We start from the raw sequence: 18,551 nt of genomic DNA, 5'->3' as shown, positions 1-18,551 counted from the left end.
TTTTGTTTTGTTTTGTTTTGTTTTGTTTTGTTTTGTTTTGTTTTGTTTTTGGCCCTTATCTTACTTATCCTGTCTGTAGCTTCTGACACAACTGATCACTCCCTTCTGAACAGACTTTGTTCAGACTATAAGCCAAAGTCTTCACCATGAGTCACTAGACAGTGTATGACTCTTCTCCCTTTATCTTCTGGTACATTCCTCCTCATTCATTGCATCTATTCTAGTTTTCTTGCTTGTCTCAAAGTTGCCCACTCTTTTTAACTTTTTTTTTTTTAATTTGAGAGAGAGAGAGTGAGTGTGAATAGGGAAGAGTAGAAGGGGGAGGTGAAAAGAGAGACAGACTTAACCAGGTTCCATGCTCAGTACCGAGACCAACACGGGGCTTGATCCCACAACCCTGGTATCATGACTTGAGCCAAAATCAAGAGTCAGAAGCTCAGCTGACTGGGCTACTCAGGCCCAAAGAGGAAACTGATTTCCTTTTTTCTCAACAAGTCTGTCAATACTTTAAATAAACTTACTATTAAATGCAAATATTGAATGAAAGCTGCTCTTTGCTTTTAAAAATGTTAAAGTGGGGAGATACATGTGTCTTAGAATAGAAAAACTCTAATACTTACTGTTGTTTAACAGTATTCCTTCAAACTTCATCTTTTAGTAAAAATAATGAATTTGAATTAGGCACGCATGCTTCCGCTGTAGTTTGAGTTGCCTCAGGCAGAGTGCTGGTGTAACATACCCAAGGCTACTGTGATTAGATAAAGCTTTTTCCTTTAGGGCTTTTGAGAAATTTTAGACTGTCTGTCTAAAACAGTTTCCAAACTGTGCTTTTTGGGCCTTAGAATCTATTTTTAATTCTCTCTCATTGTCAGCAGATATTTCAAGGACATGTCACTCTCTCTAGTCCTGGAAGCTCCTTTATAAATCTGCTTTTAATTTCATAAGGCTTCTGTCTTCTTGTGCCTTGACTAATGTTTCATGTCTCCATACGTATGTCTTCCATTTCATCTTCCATGATGCTAGAATAATCTTTTTAAAAAGCAGATCTCTTCTAGTCATTTTCTTGCTTAGAGTTCTTTAATAGCTTTTTTTCTAGTAGAGGAAATCTAAAAATACTACTTCTGGCTCTACGTATATCCCCACCTGAGCTACCCTGATTTCCTTACTGTTTTCTGATTGCATCATGCTCACTCAAGCTTATTTAGATGGGTAGATAGGTAGGTAGGTAGATATAGATACACATACACACACTTATACATAATAGGAATAGAGAGAGCATGAGTACCGCATTCAAAGGAGTAGGGTGAAAACATAGAAGTAAGTTCACTTTCCACTCATTTTCAGCTTCCCGTATAGGCTCTGATGTTGAGAGTTTTTGTTTTTACCTAATTTATGTCACTTTGTACTTGGTTTCTGATGGTTTTAAGTTACATGCTCATTCTTAGCTCTGCTTTGTATGTCAAGTATGTTAGCACTTACCATGTTCTCATAAGGGATTCTAGTAAAACTCATTTTTGACCCTTATTTAATTTTTTTATCATAAAATGCCAGAATGTATACTACTATGTATATAGCTACCCTTACACAGTAAGGGCTATAGAATTTTATCACATTCCAGTGTTTGTGGCCATTTTTTAAGTGGGAAGGTAAGAGAAAATTACCGTCACATACATGGATTTATATATATTTGTTTTCAGGTTTGAAAACATTTCAAATAATTTATTCATAGAAATAATAGAGGAATGTTTTCTTCATGCTGAAATTCCTTTTGGACTACCAGCCTTGATCTTTCTCTTTCACTAGAGAGTACTACTCTTGATTGTTTGGTATATATTTCTCCAGATCTTTTCTCCCACCCTTAGATAAGTTTGTACCCAGAAAATATGTAATGGTATTTTTAGGCTTTTAAAAAAATGAGTCTTACATTTATAATGATAGTTACTTTTTTAATCAGTGTATCAAGGAGACCTATTCAACTTTGACTCTACAGGTCTACCTCATACCTTGAACTGTTGCACAGTATTCCATAATAGGCTATAACAATTTAGCCATTCTCCTTGTGATGGTTGGTTTTCTTTAAACTGTTACAGTTTGTTCATAATGAATGTTCTTGTACATTCCTCCTTACACACCTGTATGCTTTTTTTAGGATAGATACCAGAAGAGGACCTGTTGAGTCATAGGTGCATGTATTTTAAATGTAATACTTCTTAATGTTTATTTTCCAGAGTGGATACTCTTAAAATCACTCTCCAGAGTGGCTGTCCCAATTCATAACTCCCATTAGTAATTTATGAGAATATTGTGTTCCTCCATAGTCTTGCCCATATTTTGTATTATCCAGCTTTCTTTTTGCCAATTGATGAAAAAAAGTTACTTGTTTAAATTATTATTTTGCTGGTTGTTGCCAGGGTTCACCAGTCTCTTACAGCAGCCTTCTTCTCCTGCTGCTGTGACTTAATTGGTCCTGTATTGATATGGCAGAACCAAAAGCAAAGCAGTATTGGGGTCTGCATATAAAGCACTTGCCCCAGGGACGCCTGGGTGGCTCAGTCGATTAAGCATCAGACTTAAGATCAGTTCATGATCTCATGGTCCGGAAGTTTGAACCCCACATTGGGCTCTATGCAGATAGCTCAGAGCCTGGAGCCTACTTAGGATTCTGTTTCTCTCTCTCTCTCTCTCTGCCCTTCCCTCCCCCCACCCCACCCCCCCGCAACTCCCCGTCTCTCTCTCTCAAAAGTAAACATTAAAAAAAATGAAATTTAAAGCACTTGCCCCAAATTGTTACCTGGACCTACAGAGAACTTTGAATCCATGAAATACACATTTTGGTACGTTAAGTCTATCTGAGACATAACAGCAGCTCTGTCTGTCACTGCCCTTCTCAGAAGCTCTCTGTTACCTATCGGAATCAAAGTTAAAATACATACTTTGTTCGACATTGAAGATTATGCTCTACGTCTAGCCTCTTTTAATGCATGCTTTCTCCTTTATATGTACACAGTCTTCAACAGATTATGTATTTTTTCATAATCTTTGTCTGTATTCAAGCTGAATAACCTTTCCAACCTCCAAATAAAACTTTGATACTGGTCCTCATGGACATTTGAGCTCCAGCAGAGCCCAGAAGTTCAGGTATAAAAAAATGGATAAAGGAACTGTGGAAATTAGGAGAGATTGAAAGACCTGGTAGGCTCCAAGGACCATGGTGAATTGAGATTGCTCATGAAAGGTCAGCTATTAAGTCCCTTCTGGGATCAGGAAGAAAACAAAAGTCAGAGAAGGTTTAAGAAATTAAGAATTCCTGTGGGAGGAAACTTTTTCCCTTCTGCCTCTTTTGTTAGAAAGAAAATAGGAACTGTTAGGTGTTAGGAATTCACAACTTAGTATCAGGAAACAACTTAGTAGGAAAGAGCATCTGATATGTAGTCAGGGTGTCTGGATTTCAAATCCAGTTTCCCTTCTTTCTAGCTATGTGACTGTGGGCAACTTGTGTAACTTCTCTGGGCCTTGGTTTTCTAATCTTTGATGATTAAATTAGATGATCTATGTGAAAAGTATGTAGAAGGGAATGTTTGCTAGCTTACATATTTGGCACACGTAATGAGCAAACATTAGCTGCAGTGACCATCATTATTATTCTCATCAGATAAAAAAGTTGAAAGGATTCCTATATGTAGATCTAAATTTTCTTCATGAGGTAGAAAGGAGATGCTGTGTACTTGTAAATCTGTGTGCACTCTTCACTCTTAAACTGTGGTCCTTGAAGGTGGTACCTATATCTGCTTTCTTCTTTATGTTACCAGCAGAGTTGGTGGTACAAAGTAGAATATAGCGGAGACTAATAGACTCAGATAGACCTGGGTTTGCATTCTAACTCCACTACTTACTTGAGTTAGAGATCGCCTCAGTTCCTCATTTGTAAAGCAGGGATGATAATAATGCCTGTTTTTAGGGTCTAGTGAGGATGAAAGATTGCTTAGTAGATTTTAAGTATTACTACTAAGCCAGGACTTGCTCTTCTGGCTTTGGTTCATTGTGTTACTTTTATGGATGACCTCCTTCTCTTTGGTCTTAACCTCTGTAGGAATCTTGGAATATAGATTTATCTCCCACTCCTGACACCTGAACCAATCATCTGACCTTTGAAAACTATTTTCATTCTTTGGCTTTTCATCTACTTCATTCCTGTGTAAGAATTTTTTTCTGTCTCAACAGTAGAAACTAAGTAGGAGGAAGATCTTTGACCTGAGACATTCTCCTCTCACTATTTTTGTATTATTATAACCAGTTATAGTTAGCTCATTGATTTTCTGCTGCTTTTTAAAATACACATAGTAGAGCCACAGAATGGCCTCTGAGCATAGCTTTAGTTTATTCCAAATTTTTTGATCATAGCATTTTAATTTGTTTTTGTTTTTTCTTTGTTTTTTGTTTGTTGTTTTTGAGAGGGAGGGAGGGAGGGAGGGAGGGAGGGAGAGAGAGAGAGAGAGAGAGAGAGAGAATCCCAAGCAGGCTGCACCCCCGGCTTTGAGCGTGATGCAAGGCTCCATCTCACGACTGTGACATCAAGACCTGAGCTAAAATCAAGAGTCAGATGCTTAATGGACTGAGCCACTCAGACACCCCCACTTTTTTACTAAATTTAAATCAGAGGTTACAACAATGCATCCTTCATCTATCAAGTCTGTTGCCACAGTTTCATGGACATTGCAGAGAACTTAAAGTACTTTTATAACTTTGTTTACTTTTTGCCAACCTTACATTCTATTGTTAAAACATATTTTAATTGTATGTATGTATTATAAACTTTATGGGAACTTAATGTTACTATTTATGTAGTCACTATTCATGTAGATTTACCCACACATTTCCTGGTTTTCATTGGTTTTCCTTCTTTCCTGCATCTAGAAATTTCCCTTTGGAATTGTTTTCTTTCTCCCTGTGGATTTTCTTCATTCTAGGTCTGTTGGAGAGTATTTCTTTTCATTTTTGGTTCTCTGAAAATGTCTTTACTTTTGCCTTTTCTTTGAGGACTGTTCTTGCTGGGTACAGAATTTTAGCTGTTGTAGATATTATTCCATTGTCTTCTGGCTTCCAGATTTCTGTTGAAAAGTCAACCATCAGTTTAATTTTGGTCTTGTCAAAGTAATCTTTTTTTCCTGACTGCTTTTAAGACTTTTCTCTCTTTTTTCCCCCCACCAGTTTTACCCTAGTATGCATACCTATGGTTTTGTAATTATTTATCTTGTTGGTAATTTTTAAAGCTGTGTGATCTGTAACTATATATTCTGTCATTTGGGAAAATGCTCAGCCATTATCTTCTATGCCTTGAATAGCTTTTTTTCCCCCCCTCTTTGACTCTGGTTATTCAGATGTTAACTTCTCGCTGTATCTCCTGTGGTTTTTGCCCCTTCTCTCCCAACTTCATTCTTTTTTACCTTCATGCTTCATTGTGGATATTTTTTCAGGCCAGTCTTTACTTATTCTTTTTTTTAATCTTTGATTATTTTTGAGGGAGAGAATGCGCACACGTGCATGCACCCATGCAGGCGGAGGAGGGGCAGAGAGAGGGGGACAGAGGATCCAGAGTGGGCTCTGTGTCGACAACAGAGAGTGTGACGTGGGTCTTGAACTCACAAACCATGAGATGAAGCTGAATTCGGATGCTTAACTAACTGAGCCACCCAGGCGCCCCTCCCCTTTACTTTGCTAATTCTTATCTTAGTTCTGTCAAATCTGTTGAGTCCATGTTTGACTTTTTAATTTCCATAACTTTAATTTTCAATTTTAGATTTTTAATTTTATTTTTGGTTAATACTTATTTGCTAAAGTTAATTTTTCTTAAGTCTTTATCTCTATAGACTTGACCCTTGAACAGGGGTTCAAGCACCGCTGAACCCTGTGCAGTCGGAAATCCATGTATAACTTTTAAGTCCACAAAAACTTAAGTACTGACAGCCTACTGTTGAGTGGAAACCTTACCAATAACATAGTCAATTAAGACATATTTTGTTTGTTATATGTATTATTACAATAATGTAAGCTAGAAAAAAGAATGTTATGAAGAAGATCATAAGGAAAATACATTTGCAGTACTACAATGTATTGAAAAGATCCACGTGTAAGTAGACCCATTCATAAGTGGAGCCATATAGTTCAAACCTGTGTTATTCAAAGTGCAGGTGTCTTTACCATGGATTGCTGTACTAGAACATGTATGGCCAGTGAGCTGTATCCCCTGAGAGCTAAGAATGATTTTTACATTTTAAGGGGTTGTTTAAAAAAAAAAAGTCAAAGGAAAGTATGTATAGAGATTATATGTTGCCTACAAAAGTCTAAAATATATACTCCTTGGTCCTTTAAAGAAAATATTTGCCAACCCCTGCTATATATATTAAATACAGTTATTTTAAAATCTGTTTACTGCGTTATTTGTAAGTTCTTCATTGTTGTCTGAAGTTTATTCTGTTTTCATCAATGCTGTCTTATAATGTGCTTAGATTTATTTGAGCAATGTATGTTGTATATGCAAAATTTTTATGGTAAAGATTCATTTGCTTCCAGTAGTTAACTAGAAGCACTAGTAACCCTGTATAACCTTAATACAACTTCAGGGATTGACATGGATTCTAAAATGAGCATCAGTTTACTTTTGGATCACATTCATTACTTGAGTGTAATGTTTTTTCCAGGGTCCCCTTCCAGAGAACAGCCTTACATGCTAGGCCTTGGAATATAACTTTTGTCTCTTTAACCAGTGACTCAGAAGTGCTTCTGAATCTCTTGATCTCATCTTTATGAATCAGCAAAACCTCAAAGGTCATATTGTGTGTGTTCCAGTTTTTCTGTTTACCTTAGTTAGAGAATTCATCTGAGTTAGTTACCTACTATTATCAGCAGGGGCATATGTGATACCATTTCTGTGTGTAGTTTTGATAATTGCAGTGACTACTGTTAAGATAATAGAATTCAGACTTGGCCATTTTTCCTTTAGGGTTTATTTAGTTTTTAGTAAAACTAAATGAATGTTTCCTTAATGTTTTTTTGCACTAAAGCAATGAGAACCCCTGTTTTAAAAAGTAAGTAGAGGGGCGCCTGGGTGGCTCAGTCGGTTAAGCAGCCAACTTCGGCTCAGGTCATGATCCTGCAGTCCGTGAGTTCAGGCCCCGCGTCGGGCTCTGTGCTGACAGCTCAGAGCCTGGAGCCTGTTTTGGATTCTGTGTCTCCCTCTCTCTGACCCTCCCCCGTTCATACTCTGTCTCTCTCTGTCTCAAAAATAAATAAACTTTAAAAAAAAAAAAATTTAAAAAGTAAGTAGATTTCTCTTAATGTTCCTGAATAGCAGTTGCAGAGGAATTATTTGGAAAATAGATCACCATGCCTCCTATCTAATACTTTCTTACACTACTCTGCAGCATAGTGGTTTGTTGTTTATCTTAATTCCTTTTGCATTTATTTCGTGAGGTTTGTGTTGTTGTGTTTTTTTTTTTTTTTTTTTTTGGTATGAAAGGTATTGTACAAACTTGCATCCTTTATAAAAGCATAACCGCACTAAAGATAATGTAGAATAATTTCCTTCTTAAGTCTCTTGTATCCTTGCACCTAGCATAGACATTCATTAAATCATGATTACTAACAAACTTTTTAGGGACCAACTACAAATTGGTACAATATTATGTGAAAAGAGGGTATAAAATTTTTGAAATTTGGAATGCAGTCAACTATTAAGTCTTCCTGCCAGATGCTGTACTTTAACCCAAGATACTGCCTTTTTTTTTTTTTTCATACTAATGACTATTTTGTGTTAGTGGTGTGTGTGTGTGTTCACATTGTTAACACTTTAGGGTGGCAGTAGCTGATAGTTTTATTTGAAACAAAAGAGGGGCAAAGTTTTTCCTCTGAAATACCATTACTAATGGTAATCTCTTCTGGAATCTACACAGTGAATTCCTGTCTAGGCTTGACTAACAGTGTCATAGTACTAATTTGGTTCTTATTATTTCCGAAGATTTTTCCTAAAAGTGGGGAATTTGGGTTAGAAATGGGGTTGCACAGTAATGTACATAAAACCAAACTTTGTTGCAGAAATTACAATATGTCAAAAACTCTTGACAAGTTTTTATTTAATTTTTTTATTGTTTCTTATTTTAATTCCAATATAGTTAACAGTGTTATATTAGTTTCAGATGTACAGTATAGTGATTGAACAATTCTATGGTTATATATGTTCAGAATATATTAAATTATTTTTCTTCTTCAGCTTCCAGCCGATCTTACCAAGATGCACATCACAGACAACCCTCATCCACAGGTGACTCACGTGTCTTCTAGTCAGTCTGGTTGTAGTATCGCCAGTGACTCTGGGAGCAGCAGTTTATCTGATATCTACCAGGTAATATCTTAGGAGTTTGTGTGCTGTACATACGGCTTTTTTATTTTGCCAAATATCCCATGGTTGTGCTTTGGGTGATCACTTATCTTTTAAGTAGGGTATGAAATTCAGGTAGACGGTCTTTGGGAAAATCTGCTATATTGTTTCAAAATTGTAAGCCTAATTAAAGAAGTGATCTATCATTTGAGAGTGATTAAATACGGTTCAGCAGTGTATGGATATAATGGTTTTTTTTTTAAGTTTTTATATATTTATTTTGAAAGAGAGGGAGAGCACAAGTGAGGGAGGGGCAGAGAGAAAGGGAGACCAAGAATCCCAAGCTGCCAAGCAGGCTCTTTACTGTCAGCACAAGGCCGTGATGTGGGGCTCAGTCTCACAAACTGTAAGACCATGACCTGATCTGAAATCAAGAGTTTGATGCTTAACTCACCGAGCCACCCAGGTGCCCCAATGTAATGTTCTTTTTCATTACTTTTATCCAGGGGAATTCATAATAATATATAATGCTTGCTTTGTTAAAAAATAGTTCTTGAAACAGCTGAACTTAAATTTATAAAAAGGCTGAATTTTACTGTAATTGACTAAGTTTTTTATAAGTAGTCTTGAAGAAAATAAGAGTTGCTATTTTTTTTTTTAAAGTTCTAGGTGTAGAGTTGCTTTTTATTGTAAAGGCTTTCTTAAATTTTTAGTAGCCCCATTAAAAATGTAAAAGGAAACAGGTAAAATTAATTTGAATAATATATTTCATTTAGCACAGTATATCCAAGTATTATCATTTCACACATAATCAGTGTTTAAAAATTAGGGGTTACTTAATTTTTTTATCCTGTCTTCAGTAGCCCGAATTCTTAAATTTATTTTAATATAAATTTAAAGTAAACCTGTACATGTAAAAATTAATATGATAAAGTTAATTTACTAGGTGATTTTTATTAACAGTGATAGTATTTGATATACAACTTAGAGGTTGTTTAGTGTTGGATTTTAGAAAAGTACTGGACTTTTTTTTTTTTTTAATTTTTTTTTTCAACGTTTATTTATTTTTGGGACAGAGAGAGACAGAGCATGAACAGGGGAGGGGCAGAGAGAGAGGGAGACACAGAATCGGAAACAGGCTCCAGGCTCTGAGCCATCAGCCCAGAGCCCGACGCGGGGCTCGAACTCACAGACCGCGAGATCATGACCTGGCTGAAGTCGGGCGCTTAACCGACTGCGCCACCCAGGCGCCCCAAGTAGTGGACTTTTCAAGATGACTTCACAAATGTGATTCTGGGTTATTTAGGATACTTCTAGCACAAGTAATTGAAGAGGTAAACGCCACTTGTTTAAACAATAAGGATAGGATATCAGCAAAAATGGCAGAGTAGAGAACTGTAAATAATCTGTCCTTCCAAAAATAAATAAACTTTGGCTGACCATCAGGCTTTATTCAGTCAAGCAGGAAGTGAAGGCTAAGGTAGGGTTGTAAACTACCTCGCTGAATGTTAGAGGCTTGCTCCATCACACAGAAACTCACCTTTCTGGGCTGTCAGTTACTAGTGGAGTTCCAGGTGGAGTTTGGGGGGGGGAGGGGGTTCTCCTAGGTTTGTTGTGGCTGGTGATTCCATGGTAACCGGGCAGTGCCACAGAAGAGTTGTGATTTTCTGTGGAGCTTGGCTTTGAGCTGATTGTTGGGAAGCTGGTTGAAGTGGTGCATTTGCTGCCCAGTGACCTGAATCCACAACCAACTTTCTAGAGCCTCTTGGGCTGCAACATTCTTACTGCCTGCATTGCCAATCATGCAACAGGCCAGGCAGGGCGCAAGATGGAGCAGCAAGGGTCTGCCAGCCCAGGCTCTGGTGCCGCTGGCTCCAAGGTACCACGCAGCAGAGCATAGGGTGCATGCGCAGCATGGGGATGTGACAGTCTTTCAAAGCCAGAATTTAATATAACCTTTAATGTAACCTTACTGTGCATCTCAGTTCAGACTAGCCACTGTTCAAGTGACCAATTGTCACATATGGCAGGTGGCTACCATGTATTACTGGTCTTTTGAAATGAAATTGTTGTCTGAGGAAAACGTTATAGACATTATAGTTCTACTGAGTTACGCAGATTCAGATATTTTAGGGAAATCAGCACTTCTCTCTCTTTTTTAAAAAAAAATTTGTACATGTTTGTTTATTTTTGAGTAAGAGAGAGAGGGAGACACAGAATATGAAGCAGGCTCCAGGCTCTGAACTGTCAGCACAGAGCCCGACATAGGGCTAGAACTCACGGACCATGAGATCATGACCTGAGTCAAAGTCAGACACTTAACTGATTGAGCCATCCAGGTGCCCCAACATTTCTCTTTTATGGGAAGGTTATAGGCAGAGACAAAATGGAAAAGAAGCTTTATTTTTGGATTATGCATAGCTTTTCTCCACAAAGGTCATTGCTTTAGCCATGTATATGTCCCTGTTTACAATTTTATAGTAGACAGAACAAGGAATTCTCTCTCATTACCATTGTGTAGTACGCAGAACAAGGGATTTTTAAAAAGTCCAGTTAAAAAATGCAGTGGCTCTGGAGACACTCATAGTGTGCTCCGTGGATTCTGGCTTTCCCCAAAGGAAGTATCATGTGAAAGAAATAAGAGGTCTTGCACACCTAGGGGTGCCTGGGTGGCTCGGTCAGTTGAACATCCAAGACTCTAGATTTTGGCTAAGGTTATGATCCCATGATCGTGGGTTCAAGCCCCACATTGAGCTCTGTGCTGAGCATGGAGCCTGGTTGAGATTTTCTCTCTCTCTCTGTCTCTCTCATGCACATGCTCTCTTTCTCTCCTTCCTCCCTCCCTCCTCCTTCCTTTTGCCTTTGCCTGCTCACTCTCTCTCTCAAAAAAAAAAAAAAAAAAAAAGTTGTTGCAAACCTAAAAGTCAAAGTAGAGCTGTATAGCTTCTATGGCTTCTTTGTTTTTCCCAGAGAAGACTTACCATGGATTAATGAATTTCAAGGATGTGGCTATAGATTTTTTATAGGATAAATGAGAATGTCTGGACCTTGCTAAGAGAAATCATATAGCAGACATGTGATGTTGTCAAACTATAGGTACCTGATCTCACTAATGTATCTGTTTTTTTTTTTTTTTTAAGTTTATGCATTCATTTTGAGAGAAAGAGCATGTGCAGGAGGGGCTGAGAGGGAGGGGGAGAGGGAGAATTCCAAGCAAGCCCTGCACTGTCAGTGTGAGGAGCCCGATGTGGGACTCGAACTGATCAACCTGTGAGATTATGACCTGAGCCCAAATCAAGAGTCGGATGCTGAACCAACTAGCCACCCAGGCAACCCAAGTATATCCATTTCTAAACCAGATGTTAACCAACTTTTTGGAGCAAGGAACAGAGCCCTAGATGGTTGTGAGAGAAAGGACAAAAGGATAGTGCCCAGATAGAGATCAGGGTCTTTGGAGAGGTCCATGCTTTACTACACACTAGAAGATGAGCTATATACAGCAGAGTCCTATATCTTTGGCAGGATCCTGGAGGAGCTCCTGAAACATTGCACTTGTGTCTACAGAATGTCTACCTACTGGTTTCCCTACCTGAGGCTGAGACTGGAGCACCCTACTTGTGTAGTTGGAGGTCTTCTGCTGTACTGTTAGGCCCTTGTATGTGGCTGCCCTGCTCCACCCTCCTGTATGTTTTCTTTGCTCAGTGGCACTCTATACAGCTCATTGTACCTTTTATAAGATTAATTTTAATGTGGATAAACTGTGGGCAAGTATCCTTGCCAGCTGTCCTGCATGTGAAAGGACTCCCTCCATTACAAAGTGAGGAAGGCACCATCCCTGAAACCTGAAAGTTATCATTGGCTCTTGTCCCTTGATCATAACATTTAGGGGCACCTGGGTGGCTCAGTCAGTTAAGCATCTGACTGTTGGTTTCAGCTCAGGTCATGATCTCACAGTTTGTGAGTTCAAGCTGCACGTCTGGCTTCATGCTGAGGTTGTGGAGTCTACTTGGGCTTCTGTCTCCCTTTCCCTCTGCCCCTCCCCTGCTTGTTCTCTACCTCTCTCTCAAGAATAAATAAATAGGCATTTTAAAAAAAAATCATAACTTTCAGCACCAAGTCATAATCATTCTGTTTCCTACATCGTTAATTGTGTTTGTATATGTTTGATGTTAACTGACATGTATGTTTGATGTTATATGTTTATATATAATAAAATTTAACCCCCATAGTAGAGCCTACGTGAAGACATAGAACGTTTCCATCACCTCAGGCAGTAGTCTTTGCCCCTTTGTAGTCATTCCCTTCTGATCCCCAGCCACTGGCAACCACCAGTCTGTTTTCTGCCTATACACATCTTCTAGAAGGTCACATGAATGGAGTCATAGTTTAATTTTTTTCGGAGATGTACAGTTTAAAAGATGATGCAATTAAACATAGAAAGTAAACAGTAAGATAAAAGTAGGTTTTAATGAATTTAGGAAGAGTAAACAGACAAAAACAAAAAAACAATGAAATCTAGAACCAAAACAGGAATTCAGATATAGAAAGAAAATTACAATACCAAAGTCAAATATGTAAAAAGTTAAGATAAAATCTTTTTAAGAGTGGCCAAAGAAGGTAAACATCCTCAAATTTGGACTTCCTTTAAGAGAATAGCCAGTGGATAGAAACAGTTTATGTTAAAAACAAAGATAAAAACAGAAGAAACCACTATGTTAAAATAAATATACTTAAATACATAATTACATATGTTGTATATATGTTATACATGCAATGTAAATCTGAATGAAAGAGGACCAAATGGTAATAATGTTTTCTATTAGTGGTAGGTTTGTGAGTAGTTTTTATTATGTTAGCTAGGCTTTTCTTACCTTTTTTCTCTGTGAACATTAGTATTTCTCTAACATACTTTATGAAGGATGTAAATAGAGTGTACAGTTTTTAAAAAGTTGAATAAAATTTTGAAAAAGATTAAAGTTAAATACTAGAGAATAAAAGGAATAAGTACAGAATAATAGATTCATAAAATGTTACCCCCAAATGCAGAATTTCTAGACCTACAGTTAAAACACAGATAAGGTAAATAACAACCAATTTGTGTGTGTGTATCCAATCAGATCCTCAGACTAAAACAAAGGGAAGAAGAGTGCTTAGAGTTAAATTCAGTAGTGAACCTTAGTCTTCTCTTGACCTCAGTCCTTGTTTGGAGTACCATTCAAGCTGTGAATACACCGTTAAGTTACATGCTATGTTGTCTGTGTATGTATACATTGCCCAGCAATAATTGAGGTAGTCTGGTTATCCAAATTTTGGCACTTGAAAGATTTTAAAAGTGAACACTTAACCTAGTCATGGCTTCTAACAGTATAAGCAAAGCGTTGTGACATAATGCAAGTTTTTTTTTTTAACGTTTATTTTTGAGAGTGAGAGAGAGACAGAGTGTGAGAGGCGGAGGGGTAGAGAGAGAGGGAGACCCAGAATCTGAAGCAGGCTCCAGGCTCTGAGCTGTCAGCACAGAGCCCGAAGTGGGGCTTGAACTCAGGGACCTTGAGATCATGACCTGAGCTTAAGACCGACGAACAACTGACTGAGCCATCCAGGTGCCCCAGGTATTTTTTTTTTTTTTTTAATGCACGTATTTTTAATTTGGAGATTTGAGGAGAAGAGAGACAGTTGAACAGCACTTCTTAACAAGATCATTGTTAACACCATTTTATATGGCCACATGTGTGGCTGTGCTCCTATGCATTTCCTTCTTGAGAGTTTTCATGTTTTCTGGTTTAAATATAACAGTCCTTGGCTCTCAAGGAAACTTTAAAATAAAGCATTTACCACAGTCTGGTGAAAATGCAAGTTACCATTTTGATATGAATATGTTTCTAATCAGATAAGCTTAAAATGTAGGTAAGCTTATACATTAAGATGTTAAATTGTTCTTGGAATAAATATTTTATGTATCTTCATAGAATACTCAAATAAGGAATGCTTCTTTCCAGATTTCCTTTTTCTATTTATTTCAGTCTGTTTATACCAGCAAGAGCTGGAATATTGTGAAATAAAGCACTGGTCTTTTCGTTAACTTCTTTTTTAGAAACCTCAGGCACACATTCATCACCTGTCTATCTTTCTTAGTTTTTCTGCAGGAAGTCAACATGGTCCTAAAAATCCCAGTGCTTCAATTACTCTCTCTATGGTAGCGTGAGTCCTTATTTCATAAGTCTACTGCCAGTCTCTCCAGAACTGGGGCACCCCATTGCCACGGGGATGGTCATTGGACATTGACCTAGCTTTGCCATACCACGTGCTTTCTTTTGCTTTAATATTCCTGTTAAAAATGTGTGTCCTGGGGCTCCTGGGTGGCTCAGTCGGTTGAGCGGCCGACCTCGGCTCAGGTCATGATCTCGCAGTCCGTGGGTTCGAGCCCCACGTCGGGCTCTGTGCTGACAGCTCAGAGCCTGGAGCCTGTTTTGGATTCTGTGTCTCCCTCTCTCTCACCCTCCCCCGTTCATGCTCTGTCTCTCTCTGTCTCAAAAATAAATAAACGTTAAAAAAATAATAATAATAAAAATGTGTGTCCTAGTCATAATCTCATTTATCTTTGACTACTCACATTTTATAAACTCCCACGTGAAATAAATTCTAAAAATAGTATGACTTTACTCCTCTATTTTATTTATTTAGTTTTTTTTTTAGTTTATTTATTTTGAGAAAGAGAAAGCGAGAGTTAGGGAAGGACAGAGAGAGAGAACCCCAGGAAGGCTGCACACTGTTATTGCAGAGCATGACACAAGGCTCAAACCCACGAACAGTGAGATCATGTCCTGAGCCGAAGTTAGATGCTTCCCGACTGAGCCACCCAGGCGCCCCTACTTGTATATTTTAAAAGCTTCAGTGCTTCAGGGTGCCTGGGTGGCTCAGTCAGTTAAGCGTCCGACTTCAACTCAGGTCACGATCTCACGACTCAAAAGGTCAAGCCCTGCATCAGGCTCTGTGTAGATAGCTCAGAACCTGAAACCTGGTTCCAATTCGTCTCTCCCTCTCTCTCTGCCCCTCTCCCACTCATGTTCTGTCTCTTTTGCTCAAAAATAAATAAACATTTAAAAAAATTTAAAAAACAATAAAAGCTTAAGTGTTTCACCATTATCTGATTTATACTCTTCATTTCATTTCAGATTTGTATTCACAGCCTTAGTCTTTGACTTCTTTTTTTTTTTTTTTTTAATTTTTTTTTTCAACGTTTTTATTTATTTTTGGGACAGAGAGAGACAGAGCATGAACGGGGGAGGGGCAGAGAGAGAGAGAGGGAGACACAGAATCGGAAACAGGCTCCAGGCTCTGAGCCATCAGCCCAGAGCCTGACGCGGGGCTCGAACTCACGAACCGTGAGATCGTGACCTGGCTGAAGTCGGACGCTTAACCGACTGCGCCACCCAGGCGCCCCTAGTCTTTGACTTCTAACCACAGTCTGCAAGTCTGGCTTTATGTTCCACTATTCCCCACTTGAACATTCTAGATTCTGGTTCACAACAAAATACATATGTTATTCCCTGATCATGTTTGTTTTTTCCTAGCCCTGTGTTTTGGTTATGCTCTTCTACCTGCCACTTCACCTAGATGACATTTTCACTTGGTCTCTCAGATCTTGGAACCCCACAGCAGTTTTTCTGTGGGTCATGAGTGGAAAATTTGTGGAGGCAGAGTTTATTTCGTGTGTATTCCCTGATAACTTAAGCACACTTTTGGCACTTAGGAAGTAATCTAGATTTTTTTTTTTTTTTAGTTGAATTACACTTGAAAGTAGAAACCAATATTGTTTCCAGGGAAAATGCAGAGGATCACTGCTGACTAAAGCTTGATTATCTAGGGCAAAGGAGTCTTTCCTTGACCTGCCTGACCTATTGTAGAGATTATGGAATGGGCTCTTCCAGACAGCGTTACTGTGAAGGATCAATTTCACAGGCTTCTTCCGCTAACCAGAGAGACAGGAAACAAGGACTGAGTGGTCCATGAAAAAGATAGAATGGAGTACTCACAATGAGAATGCAGCAAAGAGAAGCGCTGAAAATTTAAGGTTCTGGTTTAATATTGGCTCTGAAATTGAAAATGCAGTTTTTGTTAAGTCTGTATAACTTTTCGTTCCAACCTGTAGTTCCCCTCATTCTTTATCTAGATGCAAACAGGAAAAGGATATCCTCTGGTGGTTTATTTGGGGAAGGCAAAGTCATCAGAAAATCTCCTCAGACTGTTAGCCTCACCAAATTCTATTTACACATATACACAGAGACACATTTACACTGCAGGAACGGAAAAACAGAAGTTTAATGAACTTTTTTTTTTTTTTAATGTTTATTTATTTTGAGAGAGAGTGCATACATGAGCAGGGGAGGGACAGAGAGAGTGCAAGGGAGTGAGAGATAACCCCAATCAGGCTCTACACTGTTAGTACAGAGCCTGCTGCAGGGCTCTAACTCAGGAACCTTGAGATCATGACCTCAGCTGAAATCAAAAGAGGCTTACCCAGCTAAGCCACCCAGGCGCCCCTAAACTTGTTCTCTTAGCTCTTTTACCAATATACTTTTTTCCCGCTACACATAACTTACTTGTCATTATCTTCTTGAGGTTCTGCTGTATTCCAGCTTCTAGGATAAAGTAGTTGAAAGGCCAGGGCTCTGATTTTCTGTGTACCCTGCCTTAACAAATTTGGCCTATCTGTTGACCTACATTTTTTATAACAACTTTTGATAATGATTTTATTAGTCTCTTGGACTCTGGTAAATTTTCTTTATGGCTCTGTTCTTTGCTTCAGTTGGGGTAGTTTTTATTGCCCCCCCCCCTTTTTTTAAATAAATGTTTATTTTTGAGAGAGAAAGAGTGCAAACAGGGGAGGGACAAAGAGAGAGGGAGACGAAGGATCCCAAAGCAGGTTCTGCCCAGACAGCAGCAAGCCCAATGTAGGGCTTGAACTCGGGAACCGTGAGACCACAACCTGAGCTGCTCAACCAACTGAGCCAACCAGGTGCCCTTTATTGCCTCTTTTCAAGTTTACTCTTCTTAGAATTTACATTTATTTAGATTTCCCATTTTCACCCTACTTGTATTTGTATTTCCTTTTATATCTTAAAACTTACAATGTTGGAAGTTGATGTCTCCTAATTCCATCTCTCTCATTCCTGGATCTCTTTATATTGATTGATTTTTCTCTTGGTTATGTATTACATTTCCCTCCTCCTCCTTCTCTCTTGTAAGTTTTTGTTATATGTTGGACATTTTGAGTAATACATATATAAAATTCTCACCTAGTTATTAGAGAATTAAACTGCTTCCAAGGCCTGCATCCTCAGAAGTATCATGCAATGACTTCCACTCCTATGGTCATTTTATCTAAAATGACCTAACTTAAAAAACCTAACTTCCCTTTGCTTAGTCAAAGAATTAGACCTTGGATTCTACATAGCTTGTTTTATGTACTTATTTTTAAATTACATGATTCTTGGGGTGCCTGGGTGGCTCAGTCGGTTAAGCGTCCAACTTCAGCTCAAGTCATGATCTCGCAGTCCGTGAGTTTGAGCCCCGCGTCGGGCTCTGGGCTGATGGCTCAGAGCCTGGAGCCTGCTTCTGATTCTGTGTCTCCCTCTCTCTCTGCCCCTCCCCCGTTCATGCTCTGTCTCTCTCTGTCCCAAAAATAAATAAACGTTGAAAAAAAAAATTTAAAGAAGAAAATTCTTTTGTAAGATTCTAGCATGTTTTTGACTTCCTTCCTTTTTTATTTTTAATTCTTACTTTGCCTCATCCTTCTGGTATACTTGTAACATTTTATCAGTTTAATCTCTGTTAAATGATATTATTCATTCTTTTTCTTTTTATTCTACTTTGGAAAAAGTACAGTTAAGACAATTGTAAATATAGGTTATATTCTTTACTTTGCAGGTATCCTTAAAAGCACCCTTCTCACAAACTGTACCCTTGACTTCCATTCTCCCTTAAGAATTTTCTTTTTAAGGGGCGCCTGGGTGGCTCAGTCATGTAAGCGTCTGTCTTTGGCTCAGGTCATGATCTCACAGTCTGTGAGTTTGAGCCATGCGTCAGGCTCTGTGCTGACAGCTCAGTGCCTGGAGCCTGCTTCAGATTCTGTGTGTCCCTCTCTCTCAACCCCTTCTGCACTCGTGCTCGCTGTCTT

At 38.4% G+C, this 18,551-nt stretch overlaps 1 protein-coding gene across 13 annotated transcripts in view; it reads left to right on the top strand.

The window, feature by feature from the left end:
• The window catches only part of RAPGEF6 (Rap guanine nucleotide exchange factor 6), a 192,273-nt gene that overhangs the window by 84,864 nt on the left and 88,858 nt on the right, over nucleotides 1–18,551 (top strand). For all 13 annotated transcript variants that reach the window (XM_040444399.1, XM_040444398.1, XM_040444402.1 and 10 more), the window contains one exon: nucleotides 8,267–8,398. In XM_040444399.1, the coding sequence (XP_040300333.1) occupies nucleotides 8,267–8,398 (132 nt within the window). The remainder of the gene's footprint in view (nucleotides 1–8,266; nucleotides 8,399–18,551) is intronic.

Source organism: Herpailurus yagouaroundi, unplaced genomic scaffold (genome assembly GCF_014898765.1).
Source record: "Herpailurus yagouaroundi ecotype Mexico unplaced genomic scaffold, PumYag 192, whole genome shotgun sequence".
Lineage (NCBI taxonomy): Eukaryota > Metazoa > Chordata > Mammalia > Carnivora > Felidae > Herpailurus > Herpailurus yagouaroundi.
Note: the sequence above shows the minus strand (reverse complement) of the source record. Positions and strands in the feature narration are given on the sequence as shown.